Genomic DNA, 14,457 nt, shown 5'->3' on the forward strand with positions numbered 1-14,457 from the left:
CTTGGGAAAGACACTGAAACAGCAGCGACTTGTGGGTGAATGGTGACAAAGCATGGAATAGATTTCTAAGATTAGTTCTCCTTCAGAATGTCAAGTCATTCTCTCCACTGATGTATTAGTGGGAAACGATAACATAATGATTACAGAAACAGAGATGGTTCATTTATTCAATAAGTGCTGCACATTTTCTTTGCATTTGCTATTGTGATCAGCATTGAGATGATCAGGACGTGCGTCCTTTCCTCGAGAACCTCCCTGTCCAGTCCAATCTCCTAATTTACAGCTGACAAAACTAATGTCCAGAGAGGTGATGGGACTCATTCAAGATGATATAATTAACAACGCCAGAAACTAACACAAACCTCCTCACTTCAGGGAGGTGAAAAATCACATGGGCTCACTTCATCCTCTTCTTCATGGACTCATAAAAAGTAGGAATAACACAATTAGCCACACTACTATCTAATGGTAGGTACCAGTGTGTAGCGTTCCTACATGACACAGGTTGGCAGAAACCAGGAAGATGATCCACATAATTTAACTAATGAATGAACGAATAACATCCCACATGAAAAAAACATATACAACCTTATTTTTTTGTAAAGGGGAACACAGGAAGGATAATTAGAAACTAATAAAAATGGTTACCTATGGAGATGGGGAGAAATGAAGTAGAAAGCATAGAGGTGAGAGTAAAAGTTATCTAGTCTATTTCTTGAATATCATTTTGATTTTTAAGCCATAAAAATGTTTTACAATACTCAAAAACTAAAATTAAAACAAAAGGAAAAAAAATGATATTTTTAAAAGCCTAAATTCAAATACAAGCAAAAACAAATGAACCTGTGTAGTAAACTGATACTACAGCACACAGAAAAAAATTACTTCATATAGCTTCTAAACACAACACCGTCACCATACACCCTCAGTAGGATATATGCCAAGAACAAATAAAACTGCAAAGAGGACTTCCCCGGTGGTCCAGTGGTTAAGACTCCGTGATTCCACTGCAGGAGGCACGGGTTCAATCCCTGGTGGGGGAAGTTCCCCATACCATGCAGTGCAGCCAAAAACAAATTTTAAAAACTGCAAAGAAATTGTAAACTTTACTTAGAAGGGTTGTTGCTAGAGGTATAGGTTTAGTAATTCTAAAATTCCCAAAATTATTCTGAGTATATTTTAGAAGACAAGGGTTTTTCACTGAGGGTGAAGCTGAACACAAATATAGATTGGGAAAATGAAGTACCCTGTGGTTTTACACTTGAATCGAATGTATCAGTATGAATTCACAGCATACATGTATATATAATCTCCTAGCTCTGTTCACTGAAAGGGCCTAGAAACCATCACATCCCAGGAGCAACGAGCACATCCCTCCCCCAGATCTGCTACCATTCTCTACTAAAAGGGACCATGATTCTTGGGAGAAATGGGTGATTCCAGGTCTAGGACAGGAATCAACCAAGGAGAACCTGGAACATCTTGTTGGCCCAGAAAGCAAGGAAATGCTCAAAGACTGATGAGACCATGTCAAAAGGACAGTAGAGCCAGCTCAAAGGGTCTCCCACTGCCAAATCTGTGGTAATTTGCACATCAAACAGAAAAACGATGATAATGGATACTGAACTGTAACAGCACTTTTATTTAAATCCATGAGTTTGAAATGCTAATTTAAAAAAGGAGAGTAAGGGGAATTCCCCGGCAGTCCAGTGGTTAGCACTCGGCACTCTCACTGCCGGGCCAGGTTCAATCACTGGTTGGGGAACTAAGATCTCGCAAGCTGCACGGCGTGGCCAAAAAAAAAAAAAAAAAAAAAAAAAAAAAAAAAACGGGTAAGGATCATCAGTAGAGGCTGAAAGCACTGGGTAAAAGTTGGTGGGAAAAAGGGATATACACACACTGTTTCAAATTATCACCCCTATTTCCATTAATTACAAAGGTGGAAAGGTAGCTTCACAAGGAAGAGATCTGACAAACATCATCTTAAACCAAGAGATCAAACTTCTTTTCACCAGTAATGGGACAAACTGACCTTATGTGTCCCTGATATGAGTGGCAAGGACACAAGTTCATCTAAATTTTATTTTTGTCAAAATATTTAACCTGATTCTAAGCACAAAACGACAATCAGGCAAATCCCAGGTTGTGGGACATTCAGCAAAACAACCAGCCTGGTCGTTTTTTGTTGTTTTTTTTTTTTAGTTTTATTTTTGGCCACACAACATGGCTTGCCAGGATCTTAGTTCCCCGACCAGGGATCGAACCCACACCCTCGGCAGTGAAAGCATGGAGTCCTAACCACTGGACCCCCAGGGAATTCCGTGGTCCCTTTAAAAATGTCAATGTCATGAAAGACACTGGGCCAGAGAGGGAGGAAGGAGGGATGGTGCTGCTCTCTACACTAAATAAGACTAAAGAGACATGAAAAGCCAAGTGGACACTGCATTTTTAAAAACAGTTATAAAAGACATTACTGGGCTAACTGGGGAAATCTTAATATGGACAAAATCTTAGATAATATCCTGAGAATGGTACTGTGACTAAAAAGACAAGAACCCTTGTTCTTAGGAGATCACCAATGAAGCATGTCTACAACCTACTTTCAATAAATTCACCAAAAACAAAGCCTGCATGTATGTGTCTGGGAAAGGGGAAGAGGGACAAAGTGAACAAATGTCATAAAATGTTAATAATCTACAAATTAAGATGCAGACTTTCTGAAAAGGGTAAAGAGAGCACAGATTTTAGGTTTTGTGGCCACACACGTCTCTTAAGCTGTTGCACATTCTTCTTTGAATTTTTCTTTTCTTTTTTTACACACACTTTAAAAATGTAAAAGCCATTCTTAGCTTGAGGGCTATATAGTAACAGGTATGATTTCCTTCTGGGGTAATGAAATCGATTGTGCTGATGGCTGTACTACTGTAACTATACTGAAAGCCACTGAAATGTTCACTTTAAATAGGTGAATTGTATGGTATGTTAATTATGTCTCAATAAAGCTGTTCAAAAATAAACGGGCCGTAAGTGGGCCATAAACAAACTGGCCGTAAGTGGGCCACAGAGTGCTGACCAGTGATCTACCACTTGGTGGTAATAATGAACTAAACCAAAAAAACAAATACTGAAGGGAATTTTCCCCTCTCATTTTACAGGAACTAAGTCAGGCTTGTTTACTCAAAAAAAATTTTTTGCCAATGATTGTGTAGCTAAGAAACTATGACACATACATTCATATCATTTTAAATTTCAATTAAACAAAGCAAGTCGACAGAAGTTCTAAACCTTGTTATTGTACTGTACTTCTATCAAAGAGCTAAAATTCTAAGTATGTCACTTCAGTAGGAATGAAAAGACATCAATTCTTGCAGCCCCCAAAATTATCAAGTCTAAAATGACCACAGGACTAAAAGTTCCAAAATAAGTAAGACTAAACTCTTTGGATAACAGAGACATGATACTTCATTTCCTGGTTGTTTACGCTTTTTGCATTTAATTTTCTACATAACTACGCTTCTTTCAACATTAGAACATTTTTTATACTGAAAAACAATTGTGGTAGGTCCTTTATCCTTAAAGAAACTGTGTCAAAGTACCAAGTCATCTGAAATTTTAGACAATTCTATATATCTCAAAATGCAGATACCTTTCTCATGGGAATCAAGGGCATGATCTTCAAGGTCATCATCAAAAATCTCTCGGCCATCCTCCACATAGCCAATACCATCTGCAGGAACAAAATGTAATATCGGGATCAAATTTCTAAAATTGGCCAATAATATTTTAGCCATGACAAAAAGATTAAAAAAAAACCTTTTATACCCACTCAGAGGTTCTCCTGGCCCAGGCCATTTTTAAGTGCAGCAGAATCCTGTTCAACCAGAAGTCAGATGAAACACAGCACCCACACACGTGTTCTGAGTCAAAACCAAAGGATATACAGTTGACCCTTGAACAACCTGGGGGTTAATCCACACATAACTTAGTCAGCCATCAGTATCCACAGTTCTTCCAACTCTGCAGATTCAACCAACCACGGACCATGTAGTACTGTAGTATTTAATACTGAAAAATATCCACATACAAGTGGACCCAAGCAGTTCAAACCCATATTATTCAAAAAAAAAAACCCATATTGTTCAAGGATCAACTGTATACTATGCCTATTTAGGTGAACTAAGGTAATCATTTGGCTCATAGGATCAAAGTTTGCCAGAATAGGATGCTTTACAGCACTTCTACTCTACCAGAAGAATAAAAAGTAAAAGAATCGGGCTTCCCTGGTGGTGCAGTGGTTGAGAGTCCGCCTGCCGATGCAGGGGACGCGGGCTCGTACCCCGGTGTGGGAAGATCCCACATGCCACGGAGCGGCTGGGCCCGTGAGCCATGGTCGCTAGGCCTGCGCGTCCAGAGCCTGTGCTCCGCAATGGGAGAGGCCACAACAGTGAGAAGCCCACATACCACAAAAAAAAAAAAGTAAAAGAATCAAGATCACCAGAAGTCGGGCTTCCCTGGTGGTGCAGTGGTTAAGAATCCGCCTGCCGATGCAGGAGACACGAGTTCAATCCCTGGTCTGGGAAGATCCCACATGCCACAGAGCAACGAAGCCCGTGCGCCACAACTACTGAGCCTGGAAAGCCGGCAATATAGCTGAGTTCAATTACAGAAGTAGGAACAAAAATATAGTGGCAGGCACAGTCTACACCCCCCTCCCTCTGCTCCGCAGTCAGCACTCACACGCCCAAGAAGTCCCACAAACAGGAACCATCGAGCTTTCCACAAGGGCTGTAAGAACATGGGGACCAGCCTCTGCCCGGGGCCCCTGCCAAAGTTACTCTTCACGAGTACAGTCTCCTGTAATCCTCACAGCCGTTCTGTGATATAGAGTTTTCCTACGCCCCATCACATGGGGATGGCCCACAGGTTCCTTCCAATTGCTACAGTCATTTCCTGGAGGATTTATACTATAGCCTGAGGTGTGTGCCTGGCTTCTCCAAAATGTCCCTCAATAAACTTCCTATTTTTCTGATTCCACACCCTCAAATCATGCATTTGAGGAAAACCCAAACCAAAGGTATGACCTTAAGTTAGCGCCTTACATCTGCCCAAGCAAAGCAGCAACTCCACCGAGTGAGAAGCTACGAAAAGCAAATGATACAGTGCCTGGCAGGCGGTTTCTTCCCACATACCATCATCCACGATCCAGTCGTCATCCTGGCGGGCCTGGACCAGCTTCGAGTACTGTTCCTCATCAACTTCTTCATAAACACTTGTGAAGTCCTCTACCTGCCATCGTACAAGTTTGAGAGAGCTTCAAGTGGAGTGAAAGTGTTAAACAATTCTGATGAAAAAATTGTCAAATTCAAAGTGGAATGGCAGCCTGAAGGAGTAGCTGCAACCAAATCATGAGTTCTGACATTCAACACCACTGCAGGATTTTCCTTAAATAGACATCAATTAACTTAGCATTCCTTTTAGGTGGGTGTTAACATAAGATATTAAATGATTCCATTAGCATAATATACTTGTCACACCAGCAATTACTCATCTACTTCATAAAAAACAAACTGAATTATAGCCAATTCTTCATTAGCTGCTTTGGGGATTAGTCACTTGTAATTTTGAGACTGGTTTCTCCTGTACTTGACAAACCTGTAAGACATGCCACCTCCCTCTCCACTAGCTGATGGTGCCCCACAAATGGACAATAATCTTAATAACTGTTCAACCAACCAAATGTAATTCAAAAGGAAAATCTCCCCCATCCATCCCCCTCCAAAAATCAGCAAAACACACACTACGGGTACACTAGAAATGGTTTTTGAGTGATCCCTATTTGTATTACCACCGATTCCCCACCATTTTCAGGTCTTAAAAACTGAGGGCAAGTGCGGAGAGAATGGCAAGGCCTGAAATCATACGGGCTGCCCGACCGCCAGAAGGCCAGAACACCACAAACTACTGGCCTGAACAGAGCAGACCACCTCAGCACAGTTAAAGCAAAAGACAGCATAGATGCACACCACTGCAGTGAGAATTTGGCGGGCTGGTTAGCAAGAACTGAAAGATACCTCGTTAAAAACTCCCCCTTCTCTTGAGAGTTCTGCCTTTTCAAGTGGGGACTGGAGGAAACGACCAACTCCATCTGAAGAGCTAAGATTCTAGGAGAAAACACCTGGACACAGAGCTTTGAGAGCCTGATGGGTAGAGTTGACTGGATTTCTGCCACACCTACCTGGGCTTATAGTAATTACAGGATTAAGCTTAGTTTTTACCTCCGGTTTAATCTACTCAACAGGGATCACTGGCAAACACTGATCTGGCCTTTGATCATTTGATGACAGAAATTACCTGCCCTACCAAATTAAGTTTTTTGACAACCCAAACACAAACTAGTCTAATTAAAATGACTGTACTGACCAACTTTCTTTTTGAGGGGAGAGGGAACTGGCAAGGTTAGCTTTGTTGGCTTAAGTCTATCATGCATACTGTGTCTCTCGTTTAAGCAACTCATTTATATACTATCAAAAGACACCTGAAAACTATTTTTAAAAAATAGTGACAAAGTGAGAGAGAGGCATGGACATATATACACTACCAAACGTAAGGTAGATAGCTAGTGGGAAGCAGCCGCATAGCACAGGGAGATCAGCTCGGTGCTTTGTGACCACCTAGAGGGGTGGGATAGGGAGGGTGGGAGGGCGGGAGACGCAAGCCGGAAGAGATATGGGAACATATGTATATATATAACTGATTCATTTTGTTGTGAAGCAGAAACTAACACACCATTGTAAAGCAATTATACTCCAATAAAGATGTAAAAAAAATAAAAATAAATAAAAAACAATAATAATAAATAAACAATAAAACAAATATTGTTCTAAAATATAAAATAAAATTTAAAAAAATTTTTTAAATATCATTTTGAGGGCTTCCCTGGTGGCGGAGTGGTTGAGAGTCCGCCTGCCGATGCAGGGCACACGGGTTCGTGCCCCGGTCCGGGAAGATCCCACATGCCACGGAGCAGCTGGGCCCGTGAGCCATGGCCGCTGAGCCTGCGCGTCCAGAGCCTGTGCTCCACAACGGGAGAGGCCACAGCAGTGAGAGGCCCGCGTACCGCAAAAAAAAAAAAAAAAAAAAAAAAAAAATCATTTTGCGTTAAAAAGTCATTTTGACTCAATCTCTAAAAACACTGCTACTGCTCAGCTTGAACTCTTAGAGCCATGCCATTAACATCAGCGATTAATGGGAAATCAGTCACATGGTGTCAACATCTGAAATGCCCCACAGAACTCCTCTATAGAAGTACCTACATTAAAAATGCTTTACTCTTGCTTTACTGTAATCCTTTTAGCAACGCTTTATGATCTGGTTGACTCTCTTAACTTGAATGAATGGTGCCAAATGACAAAAATCCTCTTCTACTTGCTTACTAGCCCAACACAGAACAGGCCATGGCTAAACAGGAACATTCTGAAGCCAGGCTGCCTGGGTTCCACTCAAGGCTCTGCCACTGTGACCTCAGATACCTCCCATGCGAAATGCTGTTAATCACAGTATCTAATTTTATACGGTATTGGAAGGATTGAATAAATGAACATATTTGTAAAAGCACTTAGAACAGTGTTAGCTGAAAAACTGCATTAGTTGCTATTGTTGCTGTTGATATTATTATTATTTTCTCATATTAATCACTTTCCAGCCCTGAGGCAGTTAACATCCTCAGCGAGTGCCCTCAATGTGAAGCTAGACAATGTTGTGCAGATGGTACCAATCTGCTTTTCTACCTGCAGGGCATCGACAGTGGGTAGAGGAAAAGAGCCAAAAGGGCATCACATTCAATCCTACATGCAGGACACAGCAGAGGGAAGGTCCAAGTCCCTACCGCGCTCCCCTTGTATATGAGATTAGGAACAATTCTCTCCAAGGAGCAGCAGTGCTGGGCTAGACTGCTCAATACCTTATGAGTAAAGTAAAAGCATCTGTAAGTTCCCTCAACGAAGCCATGGAACTTAGCAGAGATGCAGTGTGCTTACTAATTTTAAAATCATCTGTAAGGTGCCTCATAGGAACTTCAAGAGTTCAGTAGTCTCCCATAACCTGTAAATCTACCTCACGCCCATATGTTTGATATTAAGAAATTACTATTATAAGAAGCTTTAAATATATGCATATTTCTAATCAGTGACAAAGGTGACCTAAAATTATCTACAGGCTATGCATTAGATGAAGCACAGGAGAAAAAGCCCAGAAAAATGGTTACTTACTTCATATTTATACTTCTCACCAGCTTTAGCCCTTTTCAGTCTTTCCAGAGCTTCCTGTCGCCCTTTCTTTGATTTCTTCTCTCTCCGGGATCGAGAAGTTACAAAACTCCCTGAATCTGACACAGCTGAAAAGAAGCCAAATTTACATGAGATGTACAAAATTGTCAGCCATCTTCCCTCAAAAACAAAGCAAGTTTTTAGCCAATAGTAATATACAAGTTTAATGTTATACAAATGGATTCTTTTTATAATGGAAATAATTCACAAGCTCAGGGCTGAATCTGCAGCTCCTGTGGCTCTTCAGAAATTTCCAGCTGAAGCAACTGTTATTTTTTTTCCGCCAAAAAGAGAAAAATTCCAAATTCAACTGATATCCCCTAAAGACACTAAAGGGAGATCAGTCGTTAACCCACAACCTTTCCCAGGGAAACGGCAGGCCGTTAAGTGGTTATGAAAGGGACAATTCATTTTGTGTTCTGTTAATCAACATTTGAAAGGCTTTGAGGAGCACCTGCTCTTTGCAAAGTACCAGGCGCTCTGAGAGACACAAAGATAAGAAAGACAGGGCCCACAGACTCACAGAATTTACAATCTGACCTGGGAGATACCTGGCAGACCTCGGAGATACTGTGGGTTCAGTTCCAGACCAACACCCATAAAGTGAATATCGCAATAAAGTTAGTCACACGAATTTTTTTTTTTTGGTTTCCCAGGGCATATAAGGGTTATGTTTACACTATACTGTAGTCTATTAAGTATGCAAAAGCATTATGTCTTTAAAAATACTTTATTGGTAAAAACGCTAACCATCATCTGAGCCTTCAGTGAGTTGTAGTAACATCCAAGATCCCTGATTACAGATCACCATAACAAATATAATAATGAAAAATGTGAGAATTACCAAAATAATGTTAACACAGGGACATGAAGTAATAAGCAAAGGCTGTTGGGAAAATGGCACCAACAGACTTGCCCGATGCAGGGATGCCACAATCTTCAATTTGTTAAAAAAAAAAAAAAAAAAGCAGTATCTGTGAAGCACAATAAAGCGAGATATGCTTGTAAGTAGCAACTAACTCTAAAACAATTTTTAGAAGTAACACATGCCCTAACAGAAGTACAGATAAAGTGTCTGGAATTCCAAAGGAAGGATAAATTGGGGGTTGGGAGAATTTAACAAAGGTGGCTCTGAGGAGATTCTTGATTCCACCACTGATTTCCAGGCCTCATGCAGTTGGTTACGACATTAGAGGATGAGGTGAAAGATTACAAAGATTAAAATGTGTTTTGTAGAAAATTACTGAAGTACCAGAGAGCCTCAGTGGTCAGTCATTCAACTTTTGAATTACTCACACTTTGGGTCATCATAAACTGACCACTTCACACACGTACTAAAAAGATTTCATCCACAGAATGAAGACTTTCATATGCCAGCTGATGAATACCCAAGCCAAGCAAGACAGTGCCTCCTGCCAGCGATGAGTTGAGGCTCAGCATGACTGCCACCTATGTCTGTGAAATTGAGTACTGTATTGTATTTGTGCTAATTATTTTATAAAAAGTAGTAAGCACAGAAAAGGAGAAGTACTGATAACAGGCATCCTAAAAGCTCCAACCCCCCTGGAACATTCATAACATTCAGCTGTTTGACTAAGTGTTTGAAATAGAAGATGCAGTTTACAGACCATGTACCAAGTGCTGGCAATAAACTGTTGAAAACTGTATCTTAAAGGTGAGGCATAATTAGAGATTTTTTTTCCTTAGCTTTCTGGAAATGGAATCTCTCTATAACATCTCAGCCTATTGTTTGACTTTCACATTTGACTTTTAAATCCATTTTCAGAAAGGCATTAAGGAATGCAGGTACTTAATGATGACAGCCACAAAATCTTGGGTGTCACTCAAATGATTTCAAAAAATCGTGAGCAGGCCTACATGAAAAGGTTTTGGAGATTATGGAACATGACCACTGAGAGTGAAAAGGTGGCCTCAGTGTATTCCCTTCAAGACTTCCTTGACTCCTTTGTCAGATTATCCTGACAAAAACCATAGGTTTTCAATAAGACGTATTCCACAGGCAACAATGTGCCCCTCTGAGGGTTTGGGGTACAATTACAAATAGGACAGAGTTGCCGGTCCTCAAGGGGCTCCCAGTCAAGGAAAGCAAAAAGACCTGAGGCTCCCACCATCATATAAAGATGGTGCCGTATTAGAGGTAGGAAGCCAGTATTGAGGAAATGTAGAAAACAGAGCCATTAATTTTGCCTGGGAAGTCAGAGAAGGCTTCACAGGGGAGGTTCCCAACACAGAAAGAGTAGAACTTCACTATCAGAGTACAGGGTAACAAGGGGCACAAGCAAAGGAAAAGGCATGAGCCAAATTACAAAGGGATGAAAATGCAAGGTGTATTCAGAAACCAAGAGGAAGTCAATGTGGAAGGTAAGCTGGACATGAGAGCATAGAGTGAGTGGGAGATTAGGAAGAAGCGGCACAACCAGGCTCTGCCACTTACTGGGTGACGACATGAGACAACCAGTTAACCTCTCTGAGCTACAGTGGCCAGGTGTCTTGTTTTTTAAGCTGCCCAGCATCAGAATCTGTGAAGTCCCCCCTCCCTTATGCCCTTGCAGCTAGGGCATGGGCATATAAAATAGGCCCTCCAATTATGAACACCTGCTCAGACTTTAAATCACAAGCTAGTGTAACAAGGAAAGGGGGACGGCTAATGGAAGATTCTAGAAGTAGCAACAGCTACAGGAGGATTGAGTACCTGGAACAACAGTGCCAGCAATGTCCCAAGGTACTTGAAGGCTCTAATTTCAAGTACTTGGCCATGGTTGGCAAAAACCTCCTCAATGGACCAGTTTTGTGGCATGATTTTAACCACTGTTCCTAGCTAAGGTGCCCCCTGACTGGCTCTCCGGAGTTTGTGAACACCACAGTATCCTTCAGATAAATTCCTTTTCGGTTTAAATCAACCAGAGTTGGTTCCTGTAGCCTACACCTAAGGACTCTAATGCAGAGCCTCAGGGTCCTCATATGTGAAGTGGGGATAATCATGTCTGCTTCATAAAGTTGTTAAGGATTAAATGAAGATGCTTGGCTTACTTTGTACTCAGCAATACAGGAGCTCACTTAATGTGTATGTGTGTGTGTGTACAGATGCACACACATATGCCAACACCTCACAATTAGCACTAACATGGTCTAGCTTCTAGAAAACAAAAATAAAGCAAAGCCGTTTTCTCAAGGAAGCCCCAATATAGCACTGCATATGATTACATGTTTACATCTCAACTCCATGAAGACAAAAACCATGCCCAGCTTACCTACCACTGTAACACCAGAGCCTGACAGAATGCCTATACCTCGTAGGTACATAATGAATATTTGCTGAATGAACCACTATACCTGCTTTTTTTAATCATTAAACTCTCCCCTATCCATTTCCATATACAGTAACAGCTAGTTATAGACCTTTCAACTTTTCACAGCCACCCCATCTTCCAATACTTAAGGAGAAAAAAGGCCTAAATTTTCCTTTATGGAATATGTCTCCAATGCTTCAAGTAGGTAAGTTAGCAAAAAAAAAAGAAGAAGAAGAAGAAGAAGCATGAAAAAAATCCAGTTACCAAAGTTTAAATATTTGGTTCAAAATTACCATCTAGAGTACCCCCACCACCCCCCAAGGCAGACACACACAAGGCTGCAACAGTCTTTCAGGTAACAATCTTTCCAAGTCGGCTGGAAAGGAAAAATTCCAGTCACAAGTCCCCAGCCACTCATCAACACCATGACTTAAGAGGGATCTCAAGATTGCACGATGTCCTCCGAAGAGTGATTTCTTGATGTTCACGGAGAACGTAATTTTTAGGGTGAAGAAAGGGCTTAGCGACATATCACTGATGGAGGGCTGCAAAGACTGTTCACATACATCCCACATTCCATTTGTAATTCAGGCTAGTGGGCTCTCCAAAACAAATTGTCTTAAAAAGCGAAAGGCTAGAAGAACAAATTGAAATCTGTGATTCACGACTAGGTGAATGCAAAGGAAGCTGATTAGGAAGCAAGTTCTCATTAATGGTGATGTATTTGAGTGACAGGAGATGTGATGCTTGAGCTGAGAGAGTGAAGCAACTAATTTTAAGTTGGAAGTTCACTGAAGTCACACTTTAGTTGCACACTGCTCAAAACTCAGAAATCAGACAAATCCATTTGCATTTTTGTATTGTATTTTTGGAGATAGAATATTACCACTAAAAACGGAGTAATATACAAGGCATCCGAAATGCTGCTGAACTGATACTTTTTTTTAGAAGCTTCACCTGAGATGACTAGATTGTGAACACTATTTCTGTGCGGCACCTGAAGAACTTTCCATAGAATTTGAAAAAAAATTGTTAATGCATAAAGTAGAAACCTATTACCTACAAAGACAAAACGCGTTTGTATCTTCACGTGACAGCACTTAGAGCTTTCTTTCCTGCTGAGGTACAACGTGTAACAACCTCCCCAGCAGTTTCTACCAAGAGAAGGGCGCACATCCGTTCCGTCCCAGCCCTCAAGCGGACACCTGGGGCGGGAGCAATGAAATACTTTCGGCCAATACTGTGCCCCACCGGGGCCAGTCTCATGAAGGTGTGCCCAGCACGTGGGATGAGATTCACCAAAAGAAATAAAAAGAAAGGCAGCCAAGTGCGGAGACTTGCAGTGAGAGAGGTGAGGCAGCCTCCCAAACAAAAAGCCCCGCAGGGGGTTGCTCGGGCTTGCCAGGACCCCACAGCCCTGCAAAGAAGACCTGTCCGAGGCCTCACAGGTTCCAGTCCTGGACGTCCGAGGTCCGCGCCCAAAGAGACCGGCGGGTCAACCCGGGCGTGCGCCTACCTAAGAAAAAAATAAAACAGAGCCCCCACCACCCACAATCATGCCACAGTCTCCGCACTCCCAACTGGGGACCCCGCGCGCGGGGTCATCTCTCACCGCTCGCCCCCAGCTCGCAGTCATCGCCATACGCCAGCGCCATGGTCCCGGAGTCTTCCGATTCCGCGCCAACCAGCCCGAAACTGGCGCGGAGGCCGACACAGGCGCCACCCAGAAAGCCAATCAGCAGCTCCGGAGGCTGCCGACTTCCGCCCGGAAGGCCACTGACGTGCCGCGCCGCGCCGCGCCGCGCAGCGCCCCGCCCCCGGCCTTCCCGCGGGCGCGCGTTTGGCGCCCCGTGATGACCCCTTAGGGAAAAGAGCGAGCGGCGGGGGAGGCCGTGGAGAGCAGAAAAAGAAAGCGGTCGGGCGCTGGAAAAGAGCCTCCTGGAGACTCGCTGCGCAGGCGCACCCATGCTGATGGGAAAAGATTTGGGCCCCTTGGAGTAGGAGCTTTCTGGTTCTGAGGGTTGATTTTCCGAGAAAAGGGGCGCGGGAGGCAGTAGGGTGGGCGTGGTTGAACGGGTTTCCCAGGAGCCTGGGAAAACGACTGCCTACTGCTGCGCACTCGGAGTCTTGCGTGATACTTTGCTTCTCTGAGTACGAATACAGTCGCTGTGTGATATATGGTATTGCAATATATGCACCAAGTTAACCAAAAGATCAAAAATACCATCACCAATACGGGGCCTCCCGATGTGGTGCTGTTGGAAAAAAGGAACAATATCACCTATATAGTCTTCTTGCAAATAATGTTTAACCTGAATCTAACCATGAAAAAACAATCAGATGTATTCAAAACGTAGAACAATCTATAAAACAACTGGCCTGGACTCCTGCAAAATGTCAATGTTATGAAAGATAAAAAGGGCATTAGATTCTTGTGTTTGGTACAATGCGTGCAATGTATGCACCTCATATATTGTTTTTTTTTCATTTATTGTTTAATAGTAAAACCAGAGACGTCTACATGTATATCTTAACTAGAGAGCACTATTTAAAGCAAGAACTTAAAATAAGAATTAACCATCTGGTTAATTCTTTCTACAATTTGTGTAGAATTAACTTTAACCATTGAGGCCAATACATCTGAACACTTTTCTCAAACCCACTAGTGCACAGGGCTCTTGGTCCCCCCCCACCCCCTACCCCTCCCCCACTACCCCATCCAGAACAAAGTTAGATCCATGCCCTCAAGTGATTCAACATGAATTATTGACCAATGGACAAATCTTTTGTGATAATTGAGCCCTGGCTCATAGCATAAACTT

The 14,457-nt window shown here is 42.3% G+C and overlaps 1 protein-coding gene across 6 annotated transcripts in view; it reads right to left on the reverse strand.

Moving 5' to 3' along the window:
• POLA1 (DNA polymerase alpha 1, catalytic subunit) overlaps positions 1–13,369 on the reverse strand; it is a 303,249-nt gene extending 289,880 nt beyond the window's left edge. For all 6 annotated transcript variants that reach the window (XM_060137819.1, XM_060137817.1, XM_060137815.1 and 3 more), the window contains exons 1-4: positions 13,248–13,369; positions 8,268–8,392; positions 5,190–5,286; positions 3,647–3,727 (exon numbers count right to left, since the gene is read on the reverse strand). In XM_060137819.1, the coding sequence (XP_059993802.1) occupies positions 3,647–3,727; positions 5,190–5,286; positions 8,268–8,392; positions 13,248–13,290 (346 nt within the window). In that variant the 5' untranslated portion in view covers positions 13,291–13,369. The remainder of the gene's footprint in view (positions 1–3,646; positions 3,728–5,189; positions 5,287–8,267; positions 8,393–13,247) is intronic.
• Positions 13,370–14,457: the final 1,088 nt, after the last annotated feature.

This window comes from Lagenorhynchus albirostris, chromosome X (genome assembly GCF_949774975.1).
Source record: "Lagenorhynchus albirostris chromosome X, mLagAlb1.1, whole genome shotgun sequence".
NCBI lineage: Eukaryota > Metazoa > Chordata > Mammalia > Artiodactyla > Delphinidae > Lagenorhynchus > Lagenorhynchus albirostris.